Consider the following 26803-nt stretch of genomic DNA (forward strand, 5'->3'; position numbering starts at 1 on the left):
TTAATCAAGATATTTGTTGTCTTATAAATTTTCTTATATTTGGTATAGGTTACAAACCTACATTAGTTAAGTATATAAATTAATAAAGGAAACCATGATTTAATCCTGCATCTCCAATATTCTGGCTACTAAGATTTCTTTAATTCCCTTAAAAAAGCAAAAACATTTAACTTTAGCACATCTCAAATCCTCATTTGTTAGTAGACCACATATGGGGCTAGTTATTTACTACTGTTGGACAAAATAGTTATTCAAGATTCTACTTAACAGAATCAGTAGAGGGAGGTGGAGTAATAATTGAATCCTCTGCTCTGAAATCTTTTCTAGGATGAAAGTGTGGGCTTCGAGAATATCGAGGTTTCAAACCTACAGATGAAGGTTGAGAAAAGCTTCTTCTCACAGAATGTAACCTTGGTTCCTAGTAAGAGATTTAAAGAAAATTAGGGTTTTAATGCATTTTAATTGGCTCTAATTTTATAATTACTAAGGGAAAGATTTTAAAATCAGATTAACTGGGCCTGAATTCTGAGGTGTGCTTTGGGAAATTTCCCCTGAAAAGAGTAAGTTATTTTATAACCTGCTTACTGGACAGGGAGGCATGCTAAGAGCTATACAAAGAGCCTCACTACAAGGGATTTGTGAACAGCGATGTTCAATGATATTTCTAAATTACTAGGTTATACTTATTTTGTTTTGTCCCTAAACTTTAATAAAGATTTGTTACAAAAAAGATTTATGTACTTAAGGTATATAAAATTAGATCTAATCGGTGAGGAAGTAACTATCCAGGAATTATTAAGGTATTCCTATCAGGGAATTATAGTATTTCATGTTATTAGAGTAACATTTTATTTTGTTAACTAAAACATTCAACAAATAGACTCTATGTTCCAACTTATTTTTATTTGATCTACTGCTGTACAGAGGGCTTGCTGGAGATTCTGATTTGCTTAAGACAAAATAGGAAGTTTTAGCTAAGGTATAATTTAAGGATTACAAAATGCCTGCACTTCAGAGCACCAAGGTATAGCCAAATCATTTTGCCTAGAAATCTCATTATTTTCTTCTGCCTACTTTAAATGACCTGAGTTTGAATATTGCAATTCAAGAATACAAGGCATGAAGAAAGTAGAGTTCATATTACAAAGTTGATAAAAAAACTTTTGAAATAGCATGTAGGCCAACTCAACTGCCCAGCCTGCATCTAACAACAAAAATTGAATACAAACATTTTACTACTCTTTAAGAACTTAACTAGCAACTTATCTGTAATTAGGGGAAATGAACTAATGTTTCTAAGATATAAAGCAAAATTCTAAAGAGTCATGTTTACTTATATTTTCACTTTAAATGATAGAGGCACTTTGATCACTTCATTGACTTACGAAGACTTTGAGCATGTCTACCAACAATGAAACAACCTGTCAGTACTAGAACAGGTAAATATAGGAGTAAGTCATAAAAACAATGGATGATTTTTAAAAGTGGCATATCAGATCTAGATATTTAAGGATTAAAAATGTTTTAAATTGTGTAATTACACAGACTTTATTGAGTCATTTAAAGATACTTTGTGAAGTTGTTTCCAACTCAAAAAGAAACAAAGCATGAAATATTGTAGTAATAAGATAAAGACAGTTAATTGAAATCAGTGTTGTAACACTGTTGTGAGAAAATTAACTCCTCCAATCAATGACCTCAGGCTACATTTAGTTTTAAGCCTGTTTACAATTTTTGAGCTAAGATATTTCAGTAAACAATTATAATAGGCATTTCTCTTTTAGAACTACATCATATTTTATCAGTATAAACAGTGGCATGAGTCTGGTACCTGTCGTCAGTATGTAATAAAAACAAACTTGAATAACCCTTTCTCTAAATAGTAAATACTACATGGAAGGTTTATACAAAGACTAATACATGCCTAGCTATAGCTATTAGCAAGAACAATGGGAAAAAAGAAAATAGTTGTTTATGCCTGTGAACTTTGTGAATTCAAAAGCACTTGGAAATGTACTATGTTCCCAAGAGTGTATTGGCACAGGCTAGTGGAGGGATTGAAATTTTTCTGGGATACTTAAGCAACTTTGTGTTCCTTCTTCTCACCTTTGACCATTCTTACATTTCCCAGAGTACTTATACAGTTCTTCCAAAGAAAATTTTCGTTGAGCCATCTAAAAAATTAATTTCTAAAATAATTTTGATTTCTACTATTTGGTTAGGATACTAGTTCATACTTAGGTTACCTGATAAAAGATAACTAAGCAGTTTCCTGTCTATTATAATTTATTTCCTTATTTTAGAACTGAAATATTTTCTGATTGTGACTCCTAGCCACTTAAGACATTAGAAGAGACATTTTATTTTAGTTATTAAATGAAAGATGGCCCATTAATTCTTGGATAGGACACAAATTATTTTGAAAATTATTATACTTTTAAAGATTGTCTCTTAAACAGCTACCATTTATTAGTTATTAGAAATTCTGCTACTTAATGTTATCTTGGGCAATTCTCTTAATCTAAGTTTCAGTTCTTTTATAAAACATTGTTTATCTCACAAAAATATGTAATGAATAAAATGAGGTAATGCATATGAAGTGCTTGTGATTTATAAGGTACTATGTGTAAATGTGAGGTGTTATTCTTGCCTTGAAATGATAAAAGTAAGCAAAAGTGTTCTAGGCATGATTTTACAGCCCATGAACACCAAAGATGATACAATTTTTACAAGGAAGATTATCATGGACTTTAATACTTATTGACTTAATACCAAAGCTTTTCTGTAAAACTACTTGTAATTATATAGCAAACTTAATTAATACAGGTTGTTATCAAGATTTTAAGATTAATATCTTAAGATTATACATGTGTATACAATAATAGAATCTCTGAGATTCATTTGAGTCTATGATTTTCTTATTTCATGTTTATATCACAGAAAAAAAGGCTTATATCTAAACATAATTTAGTCTGTTTATATGGGCACTATATCAATGGCTACAATGAAAAACAAAGTTTTTTTTTTAGTATGGGGGATTGAACCCAGGGATGCTTTACTACTGAACTGTCATAATACTTTAATGGTTAAGTATTAGAGAAGTTCAAGCTTACCCCTACAGCTTAATCCTTTTCAGAGTATGCTTTTTTATTCTACTTAATGTTACATTTGCAGTCATGTCTCTGTATACATGGGGGACTGGTTCTAGGTACTCCCAGAAGATACCAAAATCTGCAGATTTTTAAGTCTTTAAAAAAAATATGGCATAGTATTTGTATATAACTTACACATATCCTCTCATATACTTAAACCATCTCTAGATTACTTAGAACACTTAGTACATATACAATGTAAAAGTTATGTAAATAGTTGTTATACTGTGTTGTTTAGGAAATAATGTCAAGGAAAAAAGCATCTGTATTTGTTTAATACCAGCACAATTTTTTTATTATTTTTAATTTGTATTTGATTGAATCTTAGATGCAAAGCCTGTGGATACAGAGGTGTTAATGTATTTTGTAATAATATTACATTCCAATTTCCTTGAGACATTCTAGTTTTAGATCTATTGCATGGTCAGAATTTTATTTTTGAAAAATAATTTTTGAATATAATGATTTTGTAGGTTTATTAATATATCAGACTTCATTGGTCAGTAAACATCAAAAATTACATGATTTTAGTTATTTAAAAAAATATTTTTAATTGTAGATGGATACAATACCTTTTTTTATTTACATGTGGTGCTGAGGATTTAACCCAGTGCCTTACACATGCTGGGCAAAAGTGTTCTACCACTGAGCCACAACTCCAGTCCTATTTTAGTTATTTTTGGTGCCTCCTTTCACTTACGTTTCTTGATTTGAATGATAAGTATATGATCATTCCAATTAAGAACTTGGAACAGAGATTAGCAAAATCAAGAACTATACAAGGAACAGCAGTAGAAGCAAATCTTGACATGACCGATAAAACATCAGGGGACCACGTCTATAGGTAAACAACCTTGATTTCTGTAAAGATAATCAAAACCATATAAGTTTCTTACTCATCTGTGAAGGTGGGAGCAAGATTCAAGAGGAAGTATGTGCTGGAGAATAAGGACTCCTAATCCTGAGTTCATATGGTGATATTTTGGAAAAGAGTAAGGTAATAATCACATTAGAACTTGACAAGTCTCTGAACATGTAATTGTCTTTGAGAAAAGATGGAGTTAGCTGGGTGGGTGGTATAGATCTACAATCCTAGCCACTTAGGAGGCTGAGGCAGGAGGATTACAAGTTCCAGGTCAACCTGGTTAACTTAGCAAAGTAAGACCTTGTGCCTCAAAAGAAAAAGCAAAACAGGGGGATGGGCTGGATATAGCTCAGTGGCACAGTACCCCTAGGTTCAATGTCAAGTACCACAAAAAGATGGAATTATAATAGTACACATGTTCCTTCAGATAGACCCAAATTACAAGTCTTACTATAACAACAAATTACTGTACTTATAATGAACAAGATTATTTTGAAACTGTATGTTCTGATATTAAATTATGGCAGTAAAAACTCTTGTCTTCACCTAGAATGTAGGAATACATTTGATTTGAAGAATATTTAATAAAGTAAGAAGATCAACTGGAGGATTTATATGAAGAAAAGACCTTTAGGATAAATTCTGGATATTTAGAAAAAAAAAAAACCAAGGGAAAGGAAATTCTCTGTATACCTCTGAAATGGGTATACAAAATTTAAGTAAAGGGGAAAGTGATTTAGAATGTCATTTTAAAGAGGCCAGCGAGTAGATTAAATGGGTTGTCTGGTAGTAGGTTTATATTCCAAATCAGAGTCTTTAAAGAAGTTAACTTAAGAAAGTCCAGTCTAAAAACCAAAACACATCATCTTATCTAAAGCTTTCCAATGTTTTTTCACATCATAACACCAGAAAATGATAATATTCATAGGCACACAGGCTAACAGGTCTGCCTGCACTGTGAAGTAACAGAAATTTTACAGTATTCTTTCTTTTTTTTTTTTTAATTTTTAGGTGGACACAATATCTTTATTTTCCATTTATGTGGTGCTGAGGATCAAACCCAGTGCCTCATGCATGCTAGTAAACACTCTACCACTAAACCACAATCCCAGCCCCTTGGATTCTTAATAAGATAATAAAGTAATTTATTTCCTAGTGGGTGGGTGGATGGATGAACTTAAATATATGTTTTAAAGACCATCAGTGCAGACAGAAATACAGTTATTCCAATTCTGTAGGGAAGCATCAGTTAAACATTTGATATGGTAAGAGCTAAATCTTAACAAGGAATTCAGAATTTTCTTTGTCTCACAAATTAAATATTGGTTATTTTTTTCCAACTAGAAATAAGTCCACAAAATTTTGATGTATTAATTACATGTGGGGATTTATTGGTTGCTTGCTTGATACTTTACAAAGGAATGGGATGATATCTGTTTAAAAAAACCCTGCAAAATCTGATCCGTTAAAAAAATTTGAACCTGGGGCTATGGTTGTAGCTCAGTGGTAGAGCACCTGCCTAGCACATCTGAGGCCCTGCGTTCAATCCTCAGCACCCATAAAAATAAATAAATAAACTAAAGGTATTGTGTCCAACTACAACTAAAAAATAAATATTTTAAAAAATAAAATAAAGGTATTGTGTCCATCTACAACTAAAAAATTATTAAAAAAAATTAGAACCTGTCTGTAGCCTCAAACTCCTAGTCCAGACACTTAAAATTGGTTCCACACTGCTTGTTAATGAGTAATATTACAATGATTGTCTGTTCTAATTAATATATATTTCCCCTGCTATCCTGTTTTATATTTATACATGCATGTATATATACATATGTGTGTGTGTGTGTGTGTGTGTGTGTGGGTATGTGTGTGAGAATAATAAAAGAAAGCGCCATCACCCAGGCATTCTATAAAGGAACTTACATTACCACAAAGCCTAAAGTTTCAGATGATCCAGATTATATTCAACTGGATTAAAAAAAAAAACAACAAAAGATGATATAAACAACTGTATCTCACAGAGCATCTGAAATTCAAATATGCTGAGACACTGAAGGAGGAATTTAGTAACATTTTTATCTCAAATGCTTCATGAGTGAAGTAAAAACACTATTACTTTAAATATTACAAGTTCCATTTGATGAAAAAATGCTGAGGTAACTCAGACTGTGATAGTCCCAGTCTTCATAAATATGAATCTTATGTGCCATGCAAAATGTCTGCATTTCATTGTTATCTTGGGTGTACCTATGAAATTCTTTGAGGAAAAAGGATAGCCTTTTTAAAAAAATAAACATAGATATATATAAAAGGATGTGTATTAACATATCTTTCATTTCAATTTTTAATTTGTCTCATAATATTTATAATGTATAAAGCAAATTGAGGATTAAAAGGCTATAATACTACATATTCAAGCAAAAGTTATCTTGGATCTCTTTTTCATACTTACAAAATGTTTACTGTATTATTATTAGGAAACTGAAAAACTTGTACCAAGGGGTTCAGAAATAGAAGGAAAGAAGTTGTGAAAAACAAGAATGACAATCTTAAATACAAATTAGCTCATTTAAACTAGATTTTTAGTCCACATATCTTTTCTCCATTTTGCTTGACTTTTTTCAAGTTATGTTATATTGTTGAAAATTCTACCAAACTGGATTAAACCTTTTGGGTTAATTGGCATTGTCTCTAATTTTTCCTTAGGAAAGTTGAGACAGAGAAGGATACTTCCTCCCCCCTCTCCTGCTTTTGAGAAATTCTCCAAATCTAGAATTTATTTAGCTCCTTGTGGGCATTTTTTAATATGGGAATATCCTTTGAGTTTAAATCATTTGTAATATGGTTGGAATTGGGCAAAACTATTAATATTAAACAATACTGTGCTTACTTGGGTTATTTGAAAGATGAGAGACAATATGCAAATAATGGGTATATAATACATATTCTTAAGTTCTATCATTTTCAGTCAAGAAGATTAAATAAACTAGGTAGATCAAGACTCAAAAGTCTTTAAAAATTTAGAGAAATTCAACCCAAAATAAAAGTAGAGGTTTCTTAAACGGCTAGTAACTAGCAAGGGGAAAAGTCAGAATGAAGGTGGGTCTTTCTCATCATCAGAACACTGAGTTTTTTAAAAAAACTGATTCAAAAAAGAATATGATACTTGGAGAATAAGCTGGAAGGGGCTGCGTGTTGGTGGTGCATGCCTGAAATCCCAGAGGCTCAGGAGGCTGAGACAGGAGGATTGCAAGTTCAAAGCCAGCCTTGGCAATTAGTAAGGCCATAGCAACTTAACATGACCCCATCTCAAAAAAATGAAAAGAACTGGGGATGTAGCTTAGTGGTTAAGCACCCCTGGGTTCATCCCTGGTACAAAAACAAAAGCTGGAAAGGTGGGTAGACCAAATATTTCCCAGATTGAAGAGTTAACTAGTAGGATCATGAAAGAGTAGTCAACTCATGGGATAGGAAGAGTGCAGTTTAGGTTCCAGCTTGGAATTTTCCAATGGGAAAACTGCTTTTTAGACTACTGAAGTCTATCAAAGACGAGAGACAAGGATTTAAAGAGACTTCCACAAAACTTGCCAGTGGTAAGTAATGGGACAAAATAAAAGCTAAAAAGTAAGGTGCAGTTACTTCTAAGCCTTTATACTTCAGGTAAGAAACTTGATTGTCTTATAAAGTAATACTAAAAAACTATCATTTCCTAAAAGCATTATTTCCCCCACAAGAGATGTTTTATCTAACAAAGGAGGAAATGCAGAAGAAGATAATCTAGGATCATCCAGATTTTCTCTGATGAGCAAACAGTAAGTAAAAGGGCTGAAGTGAGGAGAAGACCCTAAGTTGGTAGGGAAAGGAAGGGCTTTAGTCTACTCTATATATAGAGAGATTGTTTCTCATACCCTCTGTTTTCCAAAGGGACGAAATATACCAAGGAGATGTGTATGACCCATATCACTTTTATTAAAATACTAATAACAATTACTCTACAGGTACATAGCGTGATAGAAATGAAAAACTGAGGTTAACATACTAGCTTTACTAAGAAAATCACCCTAAAATATTATTAAATAATCAAAATTTGGCTTCTCTTAACTAAAAAATATGTTATCAAATGAGGAAAATAGACAAATCAATAGATGGAGATTTAAAATGTTTATACATTTAAAATATAAGACGTAAATATATCACAAGTGAGACCTTAAATAAAATAACTATTCAGCCTTTTACTATGTATTTTTAGTTAACTATAATCAACCTTGGCAATTATATTGATAATATTTTTTTGTAGCAGGGATTGAACCCAGGGGCACTTAACCACAGTTACATTTTATTTTTTATTTAGAGACAGGGTCTCAGCAAATTCCTTAGGGCCTTTTTAAGTTTCTAAGGCTGGCTTTGAACTTGCAATATCCTTCTGCCTCAGCCTCCTGAGCCACTGATATTACAGGTGTGAGCCACTGCGCCTCGAAGTTAATACTAATGATTAAGATTAGAAGTCTGTTATCTAGTTATCTGTTCACTAGTCTGAAATTTATGCCAGTTATATTTTCAGATCCTGACAGGGCATAAAGTGGGTGATATCAAGATAACCACAAAACTAATATATGGAAAAGTGAAGGATAATGTCACATGGAAAGGGAAAAAAAATGACAATGTGAAATAAAACAAGTAATCTTGAATAGCACTTGATTTCTGAAAGGGTCCAGTAGAATGTAGAAAATACAAAATTTATGCAATCTATAAAAGCAAAGAGACAAGAAATATACAGCAGGTCCAACAAACAGCAGCCCTTGTAGCTGGTAATCAGAGTGGTATTCAACATGGAAGGATGGAAACTTAAACATCTTTTTAGGGAGGTATGAACAGAGATGGAAACAATTAAGTTGAAATAAACAGTACCAGCATGAACATTATTCATATCCACCTTTTGGGTAAAAAGTTTTCTTTTGCCCTTTTTAAGTCTTCAAGAATTCCAGAATAAATTTTGTCAAAGTATAGGTCCAGGGGACATTGACTTACTATAACAATAGAGCACATTGAAGCATGATATCTTAAGTTGAATTTGGATGCTCTCCTAAAGTCCTTTTCAATCCTTTGATTCTGTATTTTAATGTTATGTAGGCAGAATTTCTGGGAAAAATACAAAGAATTTTTGTGACCCCATTCTTTATTTTATAGTTGTATAAATTTGTTCAAAAATATTGTACTGCCATTGTTGGTGGAAATTTATAAAACTGTTATAAATTAAATCATACCTCTTTCCAAGCCATCCTTCTGAAATCAGCTGACAGAAGAAGTTAAAGTCTTAATTTTCCAAGATCCTTTTGTATTCAGTTGCATTAGATATTTTGGAAAAACAGGTTGCAAAGTCATTACCTTGTGATTTTAGTACATGTACTAATATTTGTATCATCAGTTTCACTTTAAAACAGTGAATTTTGGATAATTTCTTTAGATTGGCTTTTCAATATGGGTATTAAGTAAGTAAACACTTTTCAAAATTATTGATTGATGAAATACTGCAAAAATAGAAAAGTAACAATGGGCTTCACTTAGTGTGTGTGAGAATTTTCATCCTCTTAATTCATCTGTTTATAGAAGTAATGTGTTAGGGCTATCACACTAGGCCATAAAAAGAATGGATAGATGGGTATGGAGGCACACATCAGTAATTCCAGTGACTCTGAGACTGAGGCAGGAGGATTGCAATTTTGAGGCCAGCCTCAGCAACTTAGCAAGATCCTAAGCAATTTAGGGAGACCCTGTCTCAAAAAAATAAAAATAAATAAAAAGGACTTGGGTCTTAGCTCAGTGGTTAAGTGCTCTAGATTAATACCAAATACAAAAACAAGTAAATGATAAATAAATAAAAAGGACGTATACTATCCATACATTTAGATTGTCAATGAAGTCCAAAGGGGGCTAGGGTGTGGCCCAGTGATAAAAGTTATCGCCTAGCATACATGAGGCATTGGGTTCGACTCTCAGCACCACATAGAAAATAAAAATATTGTGTCCACATAAAACTAAAAAAAAAAAAAAAGTCCAGTTTTTGCTAATCTCAGAAATAAAGATAAACTCTAAGAAAATATACATGTAGGAACTATATATGGGTGTGTACATATAAAATGTGCATGTGTACACATACAATCTATATGTATGTATATAATGTTTATGTGTGTGCATATATTCCATATAACTGTGGAAAAAACACACTTAGGTATCAATTATTATCAAAATTCCTTGCCCAATAATACATTATTATTTTTTATTAACAGTCCAGGATTTGTTTAGCATCATGTTTAACATTTTGAAAATCAAAACATTAACTTTTTTGTTCTTAAGGAGAGTGCTATTAAAAGAAAATCTCTAACATCAGTGTTTAATAATATTTTTACTTACAGAACAAAAACTTTCAAAATTTCATTATGGGACTTATTAGTCTATTTACATTTCTAAAACTGAGGGTAATTAATGTACATGAGATCTTTGTATGCTAGTATACATTCATAGGGTCTTACTATTCTCATGAAACCATTTAATTGGCAAATATATTCATTATGGTTTAAAAAAAAAAACACTCTATTTGACTAACTGGGAAAGAACTTTAGGGTTTATGTCCTGTCATTTCTGCTGCTGCTGCTGAGCATGGAAAACATTTAGGGTTGGAATAGGACAGGGAAGAGTTAAATTTATTAGGGTCATGCCAATATTTAGTCTTTCCTCTTTCTTTTCTAAAATTAGGGATCAGTGAAAGAACTGTAAATGAAAATAAAAAGGACATTTCTTGTAGTACTACAGAAATTTTCGTAATTAAAAATGCTTATGATTTGTTCTGTGTCTTTTCAACAACAACCCCCCGCTCCAATTCCAATTTTATATTATGAATTGGCTTTAGAGTCGGAACCTAAAGTTTTCCTTTAGTGCAAGAAATAATTTTGTATTTTATGAAAACATTTAATTGTCTTTTTAAAAGTTAATCACATAGATATATTGGTAAAAAATAAGGTGGTAAGAAGATTAAAGCATTCTAAGAACACTAATATAGTGGACTGTCAGTCAATATTACAGGATCATGTTAGAGGTAGCCCTTCTTTTATCAAAATTCTATGATGTAAATCTATATTATGTAAAATTTGTTATCAAATGGATGATGTTATAGGAGGGTTATAGTATTTTCTCAAACCTTAGAGAAAAATTTAATACAGTTAATCACATGAAAAGCCAAGAATATTGACCATGTTGATAATATTTCTAATATTTAGAAGATGTTATAATAAAAGAGGTATAAATACTATTTAAATTCTGAAAACCACAGTGGAAGCAAAGTTAAATAAGAAGTAGCAGTAACAAATAAAAAATTAGATGAAAGCATATTAAATGACAAAATATCAAAGTAATAAGACTAAATCATAAAGGCTAAATAATATACTATGTTCTAAAGTTATGGAAGTATTAGAATTCTATTAGAATTAGAAATGGTTCTTATCCTAATTAAAATAAATATAAAAGGATATGGTATGTAGTATCTAAAAGACTGAGAAGAAAAATAACACAAAGCAGAGAAAATGAAAGACACCTCACTATTCCCAATGTGGTTATTATTTATGAATGGATAAAACATGTAGAAAATGTCACTACAGTTAGATTAACACATAAAAAACATATCACATCTACCTAAATAATTTTTTAAAACAGCTGAAAAAGCAAATTTCATCAAATTTAGACAGCTTATAGTGGAATAAAAAAGTATTGTGAGTTATTAACTAACCCTAAGTTTCACAACGGGCAGCTTCTAGCCGGTTCCTTGAAGCTGGATCTTGGTCACATAAGGATCATTGGACAAGAAATCAGTTGAGCTGGACTAGAGCTGCCCAATTGTCTTAATAATGAATGCTCCACACTGTCTGTTAAGTAAAGAGAAAATAAGATCAGAAAAAAAGAACAGGAAAAAAAAGGAGTAAGTTAGAGTAGATGAATGTAGATCATCAATCAACATTTACTAAATACTTGTAGATCCTGTGGTACTAATTAAATTTGAATGCTATGAAGTGAGAAGCTGATTATTAGGAGGGTCCAGAACTTTAGAAAGTCTTGCTCTCTGCTTTCCAATAGTTTACCACCGGTACTAGAGAATTTCTAGTCTAGTGTAGAGTATAATATTTAGTACATAAAATTAGGAACATGTCACCATGAATTACAAGTGTATTATATAACATTTCCTTCTATCAGGTGAGTTTAAAAAACTGTTTTTTTCTGTACTATTTGAAATTTTATTCATTTTACTATTTTAAGAACAAAACATAACTCTCTCCCACAAGAGAATTTAAAAATAGGGAAGAAACATTGAGTAACTTTTAAGGCTTTTTGTAAAAAAAGTAGTAGTGCTTGGCAGGCCATTTAGAAAGTTGTTAAAAAAAAAAACCCACAAAAGTGCTCTTCAAAATGGGAATGGTAGGGCTGAGGTTGTGGCTCAGCGATGGAGCACTTGCCTAGCATGTTCGAGGCCCTGGGTTCCATCCTCAGCACCACATTAAAATAAATAAATAAATAAAGGTATTGTGTCCCACTACAACTAAACAATAACTAAAAAACAGGAATGTCCGGACTGGTATTTATTTGTAAGGTACTTCTGCTGTATAATCTATAGAGTAATTCCATATATCTGGATCATCTGGGATTTTTGTGTGTGTGTGAAGATTCCTTGGGTGCCTGCTAGGACAAGTCTTCTGATGGCTATAGCTTCTGATGGCTACAGCTTCAAGCTGATAATGAACTGCAACCACAAGTGAGACCCCAAATGAGATATACCCAACTGAGTCCAGAATTATTAAGAGATAATTATAAATTGTGGTTAAAAAGCTATAAAAAAAGTCAGTTGGATCATAGAGACTACATTTTTGGCACTCTGAACTTTGGCTAGCTCTTTATTTAGGGGATCAAGCTTTTTAGTTTTCCATATTTGTTGCAATATCTTTAAAGTAGTGCTAAGAGAATTTTCTATGTTGGTGAAAATATTCTATATCTACAAAGTCACATACACTAGTAAGTAGTCACATGAGGCTATACTTGAAATGTGGCTAATTGCAAATGAGAAACTAAATTTTAAATTTAATTTTTATTAATTTAAGTTTGAAATTAAATAGTTGCATGTAGCTAGTATCTACCATGTGAGAAGTAGCACAGGTCCTATGGGTTCAAACTTGTCTGGTTGTTAATGTATTGAGTGGCCTGGCTTTCCCAGTTAATATTTCCCACTTAATATTATTCACTTCTGTATTTATTATCAGTGTCTACAATACTAGCAAGCAGTTAGTGAGAATATTTGTTGCATAAATGAAATCTACTGTAATAATATACAGCTCTTCATGCCTAGTCAGTTACTCATAGCTTATTGGCTGTATACAATTCAGTATATTCTAGTTCACTTAGGAGAAAGAAAAGTGAAGTCAAACTGTTTTATGTATTTATTGCTTGATTAAAAGCTCAAGAGAAGACAGGGATCAGTGCTAGCCTCATTATATACATATACAAGTAATTTAGGTTGATGAATACTGGAAAATTAGAAAATACTATTTAATGTTAAGGAATTTGTATGGGTATGGATAGTTGAATAAAACGATAAGAGGGAAAATACTAATTTTAGATTAAAAAATTGATCTGAGATTTTATACATGATTAAAAGCATGGAAACTGAAAATGGAGAAGTTTTAAAGAAATATATAGTAATCCCACTGGAAAAGAATAGAGCATTGTAAAGGGATTTAGCAGTGAAGAGAAATGAAATCTATCATGCTTAGCGAGTTACTGAGCTAAAAAAGGGGAAACAGTATAAAATAGACATGTCAGTAATAAAATAGTATAAAACAATACAAAATAGATCATGAAGATAGATAAATCACTGGTATTGTTTTTATTTTAGAGGAGAAGTTTGATGTGCAGACTAACAGATCAACAGTGAGGATTCTGAAAATAAAATGTGAGATTATTGTGTACTCATGATCTTCAGTTTGAGGAGGATGCAACCATCAACCAGGTGGTAATACTTTAAGATTAAGTTAGAATTAAGTAAGGAAGCAAGCACTGGCATCAAATTAAAACACTAGTAAAATATAAATGAAAACTGGAAAACTCCCTTAGGATGACAGTTTAGAGGGCAAAGAGAATAGTGCTATAATTATTAGTTGATAAAAGAGGAAGAAATAAATTTCTGAAAATAACACTGAAAGATCAAACTGAATGCAAGGAAAAAGAATCACATCCCAGTATTAATAAAACTTGAGGACAGGCCAGCTGGCAAATTGAATTAAGGGAATCTAAGAGTATAAGAACTAGCACAAGACCCATAGGACTTGGCTAATAAGAAGTCATCAAACTTGGCAATATATCTTAGAAGGTATAGAAATCCCACCTTATCTGCAGTTTCACTTTCTATGTTTTCAATTACACTCAGTTTACAGCAGCTGAAAATATATATTACATGGAAAATTCCAGAAATAAACAATTTAAGTTTTAAAATGTTTGTTGTTCTAAGTGGCATCATGAAATCTTTCATTGTCTGCTCCATTATGCCCAGGATGTAAATCATGCTTTTGACTAGTATATTCATGCTGCATATGCTACCTGTCTAGTCATTTAGTAGCTTTATTGGTTATCAAATCAACAATCACAGTGTGTGTGTGTGTGTGTGTGTGTGTGTGTGTGTGTGTATAGGGTTTGGTACTATTAGAGATTTCCAGCATCCACTGGGGAGGTCTTGGAACAAACATATCCCTTGTGGATAATAAGCATGGGGACTACTATGGTATAAATGGTTTGCAATACAGAAAAAATACTAATTCATGTGGAATGAAAACAATATCTTTCTCTATACTCTTTCCCTGTGCCTATTCAAAATGGGTAAATTTAAGATATTTTTAATGAAGTGTGGAATACAAAATCCTACTGCTTACTCTCATGGGTTTTCAAGGTGGGGAAAGATGTATTCAAAAAATGTTTAGAAAACTATACTATAAGAGATTTTGGTCTGATCAATTGAATCTTATGTTTTGAAAGGTAAGGTGTCTATGTAAGTGGTCTGTGTTCTAAGGGGAAAGCAAAAATGAGAACATAATGTTTAATTAGAGGAATGAGAGACTGAGAATGCAAGGAAATGCAAGAATGGAAACACATAATTGAAAATAATTGTTACACACATATATAAAAATAAAATGTACAATAAGATAGATTTCCCCATAAAAGAAATGTGAAATTTATACAGAATACTATCAAGTATTACCTACCGTACACAGAAATTAATAAGTATCTCAAATTATCTTTTACCTCCCCTGTCCTACCCCAACTGGTTATTTTGTTTAGTAAGAACTTATGGCATTATAAGCATTAGAATAGTTCAGAGGTTTAGGATCAAATAGTATATATTAAACTAAAATATATATTAAAAAGAAATGATTTAAAAGAAATATAACTAAACCATTTATACTATGTTTCATATTTTACTTTAAGATGATACATTAATCAGACAATGGATTAATTCAAGGGTAATCAAACTATGGTCTGCAGGCCAAATCTTCCCATTGGTTGTTTTGTAAATGAAGTTTTACTAAAACACAACCACAGTCATTGTCTATATTTTTTTTTGTGGCTGTTATTATAATATAGTAGCAGACTTGAGTAGTTTTGATAGAGACCATGTGGTTCTCAAAGATTAAAAAGCTTGGGCTCTTTTGTTGGTTCCACATTTAACTTTTCCAGGCTGCACAGAAATTTTTAGACTGAGAACTTGCGAAATCCTATGAAAGAAAACCTTAATGAGGTGCCTTAAATAAGGCACAGAGTGAATATATTCTTTTTTTTTTTAAAAGAGAGAGTGAGAGAGGAGAGAGAGAGAGAGAATTTTCAATATTTATTTTTTAGTTCTCGGCGGACACAACATCTTTGTTGGTATGTGGTGCTGAGGATTGAACCCGCGGGCCGCACGCATGCCAGGCGAGCGCGCTACCGCTTGAGCCACATCCCAGCCCCAGAGTGAATATATTCTTGCTGTAGAGTGAATGTTTATGTCCTCTCAAAATCCATATATTGAAGCTGAATCCCCAATGTTACCATGTCTGAAGGTGGAACCTGTGAGAGATAATTAGGTCATGAGAGTGGAGCCCTCATGAATGGGATTAATGTCCTTGAAAGAATAAACAAGGAAGAGCTTTTGTGTGGGGGGGGAGAGACAGAGAGCACTTGCTTCCACTATCTCTTCCTTCTGCCTTGCACAATGTATAATGAGAAGACAGACATTTACAAACTGGAAAGTTAGTCCTCACCAGATACTCGACCTGCTGGAACCTTGATCTTGGATTTCCTAGCCTCCAAAACTGAGAAATAAGTGCTTTTTTTTGGGAGGGAGGGGCAGGTAGCAGGAATTGACTCAGGAGCACCCAACCACTGAGCCACATCCCCAGCCTTATTTTGTATTTTATTTAGAGACAGGGTCTCACTGAGTTGCTTAGCACCTTGCTGTTGCTGAGGCTGGCTTTGAACCTGCTATCCTCCTGCCTCAGCCTCCCGAGCTACTGGGATTATAGGTGTGCACCACCACATCCAGCAAATGCTTAAACTACCTAATCCATGGCCTCATTGTTATAGCAGCCTGAACTAAGACAAGTTTAAATTGAGAAGTAATCACCAAACTTAAATATATTGGATTCTTCCTGTCAGGTGTGGTGGCACACACCTGTAATCCCAGTGGCTGGGAGGTGTAGGCAGGAGGATCACGAGTATAAAGCCAGCCTCAGCAAAACCAAGTGCTATGCAACTCAGCGAGACCCTGTCTCTAAACAAAATGCAAAACAGGGCTGGGCATGTGGCTTAGTGTCCCTAAATTCAATCCCCAGTTACCGCCCCCTCCAAAATAAATTGTATGCTCCTTAATTAAATGAAAATCAAAATTAGAAATTATGGTTTAATAAAAATTTTGGTAAAAATTAAGAAGCTACTCATATCACTGCTTTTGAAACTACAAAGAACAATTAGATAGGGGCTGGGATTGTGGCTCAGAGGTAGAGCGCTCGCTTAGCATGGGCAGGATCCAGGTTCGATCCTCAGCACCACATAAAAAAAAAAGGCATTGTGTTGTGTCCATCTACACCTAATAAAATAAATATTTTTTAAAAAAGAACAATTAGATATATGTTTATATATTACAAATATTTTTTATATATAAAATTATATATTTGTTTCTATGTTTAGTTAAATATATTGTTTTACTGTCAGGAAGTTGAATGTCTTTACAAAAGCACCAAAAGTTTTCCTGTAATATTAAAAAAATTAAAATTTATTTTTTAAAATGTTTTTATTAGTGCATTATAGCAATACATAATATTGGGTTTACTTTGACGTAATCATACATGAGTGGAATATAATTTGCTTTACTTTAGTCTCTAAGTACTTCCACCTTTCTTCCCCTCCTCCTTCCCTCCACTCTCCTTACTCTACTCCATTGGTCTTTCTTCTATTTATTTAAATTTTTTAAAAGTTGATGCTTTATTAGGTATACATAAAGATGAAATTCAGTGGGTATACTCATATATGAACATAGTATAATTTGGTCAACTTCATTCCGTTTTTTCCCACCCCTCCTTCTTCCCCCTTTATCCCCTTTCTCTACTACATTGAGTTCCCTTCTGTTTTTATGGGATCCCTGCCCGCCCACTATCCCCTTTTGATCTAGCATTGACATATGAGAGAAAACAGTGGATTTTTTATGGATTTGGTTTATTTTACTTAGCATGATGTTCCTGGTTCTGTCCATTTATTAAACCAGCAAATGCCATAATTTCATTCTTCTTAACAGCTCCATGGTGTGTTGTGTATAACTTAGTTTATCCGTTCATCTGTTGAGGGGCACCTGTACTGGTTCCACAACTTGGGTATTGTGAATCGTGCTGCTGTAAATATTGATGTGCCTGTATTAGTCTAATATGGTGATCTTACTTCTTCAGGATAAATACCAAGAAGTGTATAGCTAGGTTATATGGTGGTTCCACTCATAGTTTTTTGAGGAATCTCCATACTGTTTTCCAAACTTGGTTGTACTAATTTGCAGTCCCACCCACAATGTATGAGTGTATTCCCCCACATTCTTTTTTTTTTTTTTTTTTTTTTGTGGTGCTGGGGATTAAATCCAGGGACTTGTGTGAGGCAGGCACTCTACCAATTGAACTATATTCCCAGCCCCTCCCCCACACCCTTGCTGGCATTTATTATTTTTATTCTTGATGATTGACATTCTAATTGGAGTGAGATAAAATCTCAATGTAGTTTGAATTTGCATTTCTGATTTTAGGGCTATTGAACGTTTTTTCATATATTTGATGATTGCTTATGTTTTTTTTTCTTTTGAGAATCATCTGTTTAATTATTATTTAAATTTTTTTTGTAGTTGTAGATGGACAGAATGTCTTTATTTTATTTGTATATACGGTGTTAAGGATCAAACCTAGTGCCTTGCACATGCTAGGCAAGTGCTCTGCCACTGAGCTACAGCCCCAACCCATCTCTGTTTAATTATTTTGCCCATCTATTGTTTGGGATTTTTTTTGGTTTATTTTAAACTGATATATAAAAATTTAAAAAGTATACATATTAATGGGGTACCATGTAATGTTTCAGTACATGTATACATTATGTAATGATAAAATAAGATTTTGTACATTCACCTCCTTAAACATCATTTCTTTTTGTTGTTGTTGTTGTTTTTGTACCGGGGCACTTAACCACTTAGCCACATCTCTAGTCCTTTTTATATTTAGAGACAGTCTTGCTAAGTTGCTTAGGGCATCACTAAGTTGCTGAGGCTGACTTTTGAACTTGCAATCCTCCTGCCTCACCCTTCCGAGTCCATGAATTATAGGTGAGTGTCACTGCACCTGGCCCTCAAACATTTATAATTTCTTGATGGTGAAAACTTTCAAACTCCTTCAATCTTTTTGAAATATACATTACATTATTGGTTAATACAATCACCCTAATGTGCAACAGCATAGCAGAACTTCTCACTTCTATCTAACTGTAACTTAATATCCATTGATTCACATTTCCTTACCATTCCCCCACCTATACTCTCCCTGGCCTCCATGATTATTCTCAATTTCTATGAGATCAACTCTTTCAGATTTTACCTTTTGAGTGAGATCATGTAATACTTGTCTTTCTATGCCAGGTTTATTTCACATAACATAATGATTTCTAGTTCCACCTATGTTGTTGCAAATGATGGGATTTCATTCTTTTAAAAAAATTTTTATACTTTGAAGGATATAAAGATCTTATGACATTGAGACTATCAATGCTTTTTATAGAAAGCTACATTTGTTAGAATGTTGTTGTAGAACTCTGTATTTGTTTAATGTGGTAAATTATATTTGCCATATCAGATATTATTACTCATCAACCTGTTGCCTATATCACTGCTTAATTTGAATTGCCTTAATCAGCATGGAAGTACAAAGCTCTTTTAGAATTAGGAACATGTAGCTAAAGATTTTTGTCCTTATAAAAATTTGTTACCAGTAAAATGAAGTGATGTTAGCATAGCATGTTAACTTTTTATGTATGTGCACTATGGGTTCTTTTGGCAGTTTCCTGTGGCCTATCAAAATTATTCTTAGAATAAAATTCTTAACTACATAAAATACATAAAAGATTATAAGGGAAACAAATTATATTGTAATACACAGACTCTTGAAGTGTGTGTACACACGTGTATGTCTTTGGATTAGATTAAAACTCAATGCAGGGTGTTGAGATTATAGCTCAGGAGGTAGAGCACTTGCCTAGCGCATGTGAGGCACTGGGTTTGATCCTCAGTACCACATAAAAATAAATAAATAAAATAAAGGTATTATGTCTACCTACAATGAAAATAATAATAATAATAAAACTCAATGCAGAATCTTAGTATCTCTTTTCCTTGAACTCAAAGATCAGATATAATTATTTGTGATTATTATATAATAATATATATAATATAACATATAATATAATATATAATACCATCAAGAATAAGGATGTTTCTCCTTTTGTTCAGGGCATTATTTAGGCCCCTTCTTTTATATTATATTATCATTAACATTTCAAGTATCTATAGTGATGTAATATTTGGCTCGGATATCTTGGGGCCAACTTAGACTTGATTTCAATATCTTAGTGAAAGTAAAGGCAATAAGATGCAACTCTACATATTAAGAGCAGCAACTAAATTATGAATAATTAAAAATTTAGTTTCCTAATCAGATTCTTTTAGAGATTCTGATTGAGCTGGGATAAACAAATGATTTCCAACGGTTTGACTTATGATTTTTTTCTTTATTCTCATCTTGGTGGAAAAGTGATGTGCATTCAGGAAAAACTGAATAGGCAGTCATCAGCACCAAGCCACAACTCACAGTAAGCCTTGTAATAACAAGGGTATGACTGATACTCTACAATGTACTGTGTTGTTAAGCTATGAGGTTTGGTAGGCTAGGTATATTAAATACATTTTTAGGTTTTTATTTTTAAATTTTCATTGGCACATAATAATTATACATAATAGTGGGATTTACTGTGAAATATACATGCACATAATGTAATTTGGTCAGTTCATTCCTCAGTACTTCCCTTGCCCTTACCCTTCCCTTCTCCCCCATGTGATTCTCTTTTTCTACTCTATCGGTTTACTTTCTACTGCCATGAGATCCTTTTTCCCTTGCTTTTTTCTCTCTAGCTTCCACATACAAGAGAAAACATATGAACCTTGACTTTCTGAGTCTGGCTTATTTCACTTAACATGATGTTCTCTATTTCTATTCATTTTCCTGCAAATGATATTAATTTCATTTTCTATGACTGCATAAAACTCCATTGTGTGTATATATCACATTTTATTCATCTATTCATTTGTTGATGGACACACCTAGGCTGGTTCCATAACTTGACTATTGTGAATTGCACTATATGAACATTGGAATGCATGTATTGCTATAGTATGCTGACTTTAGTTCTTTTGGATAAATACCAGGTATAGAATAGCTGGGTCATATGGTGATTCCATTCCAAGTCTTTTGAGTACTCATCTTCCTCATTTCTACAGTGATTGTATTAATTTTCAGTCCTATCAACAATATGTGAATGTACTTCCCCCCGACATCCTCCAATATTTATTATTTGTATTCTTGATGACTGCTATCCTAATAACTAGAGTATAGTTTTGATTTGTAAATGATTGCTAAAAATGTTAAACACTTTTTCATGTGTTTATTGGCCATTTATATTTCTTTTGAGAAGTATCTCTTAGTTCACTTGATCATTTATTGATTGGGTTACTTTGCTGTTAAGTTCTTTGAGTTCTTTATACATTCTGGATATTAATCCTCTGTTGGAGGAGCAACTGGAAGATTTTCTCCCATTCTGTAGGCTCTTTGATTTATTTCTTTGCCATGCAGAAGCCTTTTAATTTGATGCTATCTCATTTATTAATTTTAGGAATCCTACTGAAGAATCTGTTGCTTGTGCTAATTAATATTGGAGTGTTGACCCTATGTTTTATTCTAGCATTGCAAAGTTTCTGGTCTAACTTCTAGGTCTTTGACCAATATAGACTTGACTCTTCTGCAGGGTGAGAGAGAAGGGTCTAGTTTCATTCTTTTCCATACAGATATCTGGTTTTCCCAGCACCATTTGTTAAAAAGTCTTTTCTTTGATGTGTTTTTGAGACTTCAAGGATCAGACAGATGTCTGTATATATGTGGGTTTGTCTCTGTGTTGTCTATTTCACTGATCTGTGGGTTTATTTTTATGCGAGTTCCATTCTGTTTTTCTTACTGTAGTTTTGTATTATAATTGGGTATTGTGATTCCTCCAGCATTGCTTTTTGCTCAGAACTGTTTTGGCTATTCAGGATTTTTCATTCTTCCATAATAAAACTGTTTTTTTAGACCTGTGAAGAATGTCAGTGGTATTTTGTGGGAATTTCATAGAATCTGTAGTTTGCTTTTGGTAATATGGACATGTTAACAATATTAATTCTACCTCTCTAAGAACATGGGAGGTCTTTCCTCCTTTCTTCAGTGTTCTGTAATCTTCTTTGTAGAGATCTTTCACCTTTTAGTTAGATTTATTTTAAGCCTATTGTATATAGAATTATTTCTTTATCAGTAGACTCATTATTGGTGTATAGAAAAGCTATTGATTTTTGTATGTTAATTTTGTATTCTGCTACTTTGTTGAATTTGTTTATCAGCTCTGGAAATCTTCTAGTGGAGTTTTTGGGATTATCTAAGTGGAAGATTAGTAGTAATTGACTTCTTTTACTATTTGTTTTTTTTTTTTAGAGAGAGAGAATTTTTTTAATATTTATTTTTTGGTTTTCGGCAGACTCAACATCTTTGTTTGTATGTGATGCTGAGGATTGAACCTGGGCAGCATGCATGCCAGGCGAGCACGCTACAGCTTGAGCCACATCCCCAGCCCTTCTTTTCCTATTTGTATCTCATCTTTCCCTCCCTTGTCTAATTGCTCTAGCTAAAATTTCAAGTACTATATTAATAGGAGTGGTGAGGGTGGACATCATTATTCTTTTTCTTATTACAGACAAAATTTTTTCAATTCTTCCACATCCAGGATGATGTTGGCTTTGAGTTTGTCACATATCGCTTTTATGATGTTGAGGTAAGTTCCTTTCATCCCTAGTTTCTTCAGGGTTTTTATAATAGGTGTTGAATTTTTGTTGAAGGTCTTTTCTGCATTTATTGAAATGATCATGTGATTTTTGTCCTTGGATCTATTTGTGTAATGAATTATGTTTATTTATTTGCATATGGAACCATCCTTGTATCCATGGAATGAAATCAACTTTAATATGTTGCATAATCTTCTTAATGTGTTAGTGAATACAATTTGCTAATATTTTATTAAGGATTTTTGCATCTATGTTCATCAAGGATATTGTTCCTTACTTTCCTTCATGTGTCTTTATTTGGTTTTAGTATCAGGGTGATACTGATTGTACAATAAATTTGGGAATGTTCTTTCTTTTTCTATTTCATGGAATAAGTTTAGAAGTAGTGGCATTATTTATTCTTTAAAGGTATGGTGGAATTCAGCTGTGAATTCCTCTGGTTCTGGGCTTTTTTTTCTCAGAAGGCTTTTTATTACTGCTTTGACCTCATTGTTTGTTATTGGTATATTTAGGTTTTCAGTAACTTCTTGGTTCAATTTTGGAAAGTCATGTGTGTCTATAAATTTATTCTTTTCTTCTGGATTTTCTAATTTATTGGAATATACATTTTCAAAATATTCTCTAGTGATCCTCTGGATTTCTGTAATGTCTGTAGTGATATTTCCTATTTTCCCCCTTGAACTTTATTAATTTGGATCTTCTCTATTTTCTGATTAGTTTTTGACTAATGGTTTATCAATTTTGTTAATCTTTTCAAAGAACTCTTTGTTTCATTGATTCTTTGTAGTTTTTATTTTCTATTTAACTTCAGCTTTCATCTTTATTATTTCTTTCCTTCTACTAGTTTTGGAAAAGGTTTATTCTTGGTTTTCTAAGACCTAGAGATGCACTGCTAGGCTTTTTATTTGGCATCTTTGTGATTCTTCTATGTAGGCACTCAGACTTAAAAATTTTCCTCTTAAAACTGCCTTCACTGTGTCCCAGAGATTTGAATATGCTATATTTCTATTCTCATTTAGTGAAGAAATTTAAAATTTCTTCATTTCTTTGATGACCCATTCATCAATTTTCTAATTTCCATGTGTTTATATAATTTCTATAGTTTTTCTTGCTTTTGATTTCTAATTTCATTCCATCTGAAAGATGCAAGTTATTATATAGACTTTTTTGTATTTATTAAGACTTGCTTTATGGCTCAAAATATGATTTATTTTGGAGAAATAAATTTTTGGAGATCTATGAGCTGATAAAAAGAGTATATTCTGCTGTTGTATGAAACATTCTGAAGATGTCTTTGAAATCCATCTATAGTATCAGTCTGTCGTATCTTTGATGATTTTATGTCTGGATGCTCTATCTATTGATGAGAGAGGTATACTGAAATCACCCAGTATTATTGTATTATAGCCTACATGCCTAGTGCTTGTTTCATGTAATTAGGTATACCAACATTTGGAGCATAAATATTTACTATTATGTTGATTTTCTCTCTTTACCAGTTTGTAGAGGCCTTCTTTGGCTCTTCTAATTTTGGCTTAAAGTCTTTTCTGTTGGATATGAGGGTAGCTATTTCTGCTTGCTTTCAGGTTGCATTTGCATAGAATATCATTTTCCATCTGTTCACTTTTAGCCTGTGGATGTCTGTGCCAATGAAGTCTGTTTCTTGAAGGCAACATATAGCTAAGTCTTTTTTAAAAATTCAATCTGCCTTTCGCTCATTTAAATTTATTTTTTATTTGTTCTATTTAGTTGTACATGACAGTATAATGTATTTTGACATATTATACATACATGGACTATACCTTCCCATTCTTTTAGTTCACATGATGTGAAGTTAAACTGGCTGTGTATTCATATATGAAGATAGGAAAGTAATGTCTGATTCACTCTACTGTCTTACCTATTCCCATCCTCCTTCCCTTCCCTTCATTCCCCTTTGTCTAACCAAAAGTACCTACCTGTCTGTCTTTTAATTGGAGAACTGAGATAATTTACATTTAGTGTTATTATGGAAGTGTTTATTACTTCCTGCTCTTTTGATTTATGTCTAACACTTGATTCAACCCGAATTCTCATTTGCTTATTTGCTCTTCTAATAAGATTCATTCTTTCTCAAGCTCCCTTGGTTGTTTTTATTTTCTGTCTACAGGGTTTAATTATCTTCTGAAAAGGTGGGCTTAGTAGTCATGAATTATTTCAGTTTATGCTTATCTTGGAAGGTTTTTATTTCTACTTCAATTTTGAAGAATAGCTTTGCTGGCAGTTCTTTTTTTGGTACTGGTATTAGTGATTGAACCTAGAGGTGCTTTATGACTAAGCCCTTTTTATTTTTATCCCCAGCCCTTTTTATTTTTTATTTTGAGACAGAGTCTCAATAAGTTGCTTAGGGCCTCACAAAATCGTTGAGGCTGGCCTTGAACTTGCAATCCTCCCAAGTTGCTGGTATTACAGGCATGTGCCACTGTGTCAGGCCAGTTATTTTCTTTCAGGGCTTGAAATATACAGTTCCAAGCCCTCCTAGTCTTTGGGGTTTCTACTGAGAAAACTGTTTTATTCTGATTGATTTTCATTTGGGTAACCTGGTATTTCTCTCTTATTTTAAAAATTCTTCCTTGTTATGGTGTTTTTGCACTTTAATTATGTCATAATACATTCTTTTCTTGTCTATTTGGGGTTCTGAATACCAGTATTTAAATGTCCATATAATTCCAAAAGTTTGGAAAATTTTCTGCTATTATTTCACTGAGTAGGTTGTTAATACCATTAGCCTATATGTTTGTTTCTTCTTCAATGCCTATAGTCTTAAATTAAATCTCTTAATTTTGTCTAAGAGTTCTTGGAGCGTCTAACCATTGCTTCTTTTTTTTTCCTTTAATACTGTCCAGATGTTCCAGAGTGTCTACCTTGTTTTCAAGGTTTGAAATTCTGTCTACTACTTGACCTAATCTTCTAGAGACTTTCAACTGAATTTTTATTTAACTTATGATATTTTTCATTTCCAAAATTTCTGACTGGTTCTTTTCCAGAATCTCTATTTCTTTATTAAATATTAAAATGGTCATTCATATCCTGTATCTTCTCCCTTAATTCACACTTAGATCTTCTTTTAACTCACTGATAATTTTAACAAACATTTTATATTTGTTTCCCAGCATATTTTAAAAATTTATACTCCAATAAAATAAAAAATCTTGAAGACACTGACAAATTTCTAGAGACATATAATCTACCCAAATTGAATCAGGAGGACACAGAAAATTTAAACACATCAAACAATGAAATTGAAGATGCCATCAAAAGCCTACCAACAAAGAAAAGCCCAGGACCAGACGGATTCTCAGTGGAGTTTTACCATATCTTCAAAGAAGAACTAACACAAGTCCTCCTCAAATTATTCCATGAAATAGAAAAGAGGTAACCCCTCCAAACTCATTCTGTGAACCTAGTTTCACTCCAATACCAAACCCAAAGGCACATTAAGGAAAGAAAATTTCAGACCAACATTCCTGATGAACATAGATGCAAAAATTATTAATAAAATACTAGAAAATTGCATACATAACATATTAAAAAGATAGTGCACCATGATTAAGTGGGGTTCATCCCTGGGATGCAAGGTTGGTTCAACATACAGAAATCAATAAATATAATTCATCATATCAACAGGCTTAAAGAATCATATGATTTCTCAAAATTCATATTCAAAACATTAGAGAAACTAGGGATATTAGAAACAAACCTCAATGTTGTAAAAGCTATATATGTTAAACTCAAGCTAACATCATTCTAAATGGAGAAAAATTGAAAACATCTCCTATAAAAACTGGAACAAGATAAAGATGCCCTATTTCACCACTTCTACTCAACATAGTCCTTGAAACTCCAGTCAGAGCAATTAGACAAAAGAAAGAAATTAAAGGGATCAAAATAGGAAAAGAAGAGCTCAAACTATCCCTATTTGCTGATGATATGATTCTATATTTAGAAAACCAAAAAAACTCCACCAGAAAACTTCTAAAACTCATAAATGAATTCAGTAAAGTAGCAGGATATAAAATTAAC

At 32.5% G+C, this 26803-nt stretch overlaps 1 protein-coding gene across 1 annotated transcript in view; it reads right to left on the reverse strand.

The window, feature by feature from the left end:
* Positions 1-259: 259 nt before the first annotated feature.
* Positions 260-26803, reverse strand: part of Boll (boule RNA binding protein) — a 59906-nt gene continuing 33362 nt past the window's right edge. Inside the window, exon 11 of the mRNA XM_077803072.1 lies at positions 260-418. Coding sequence (XP_077659198.1) covers positions 260-418 — 159 coding nt within the window. The remainder of the gene's footprint in view (positions 419-26803) is intronic.

Source organism: Urocitellus parryii, chromosome 1, assembly GCF_045843805.1.
Source record: "Urocitellus parryii isolate mUroPar1 chromosome 1, mUroPar1.hap1, whole genome shotgun sequence".
Taxonomy (NCBI): Eukaryota; Metazoa; Chordata; class Mammalia; order Rodentia; family Sciuridae; genus Urocitellus; species Urocitellus parryii.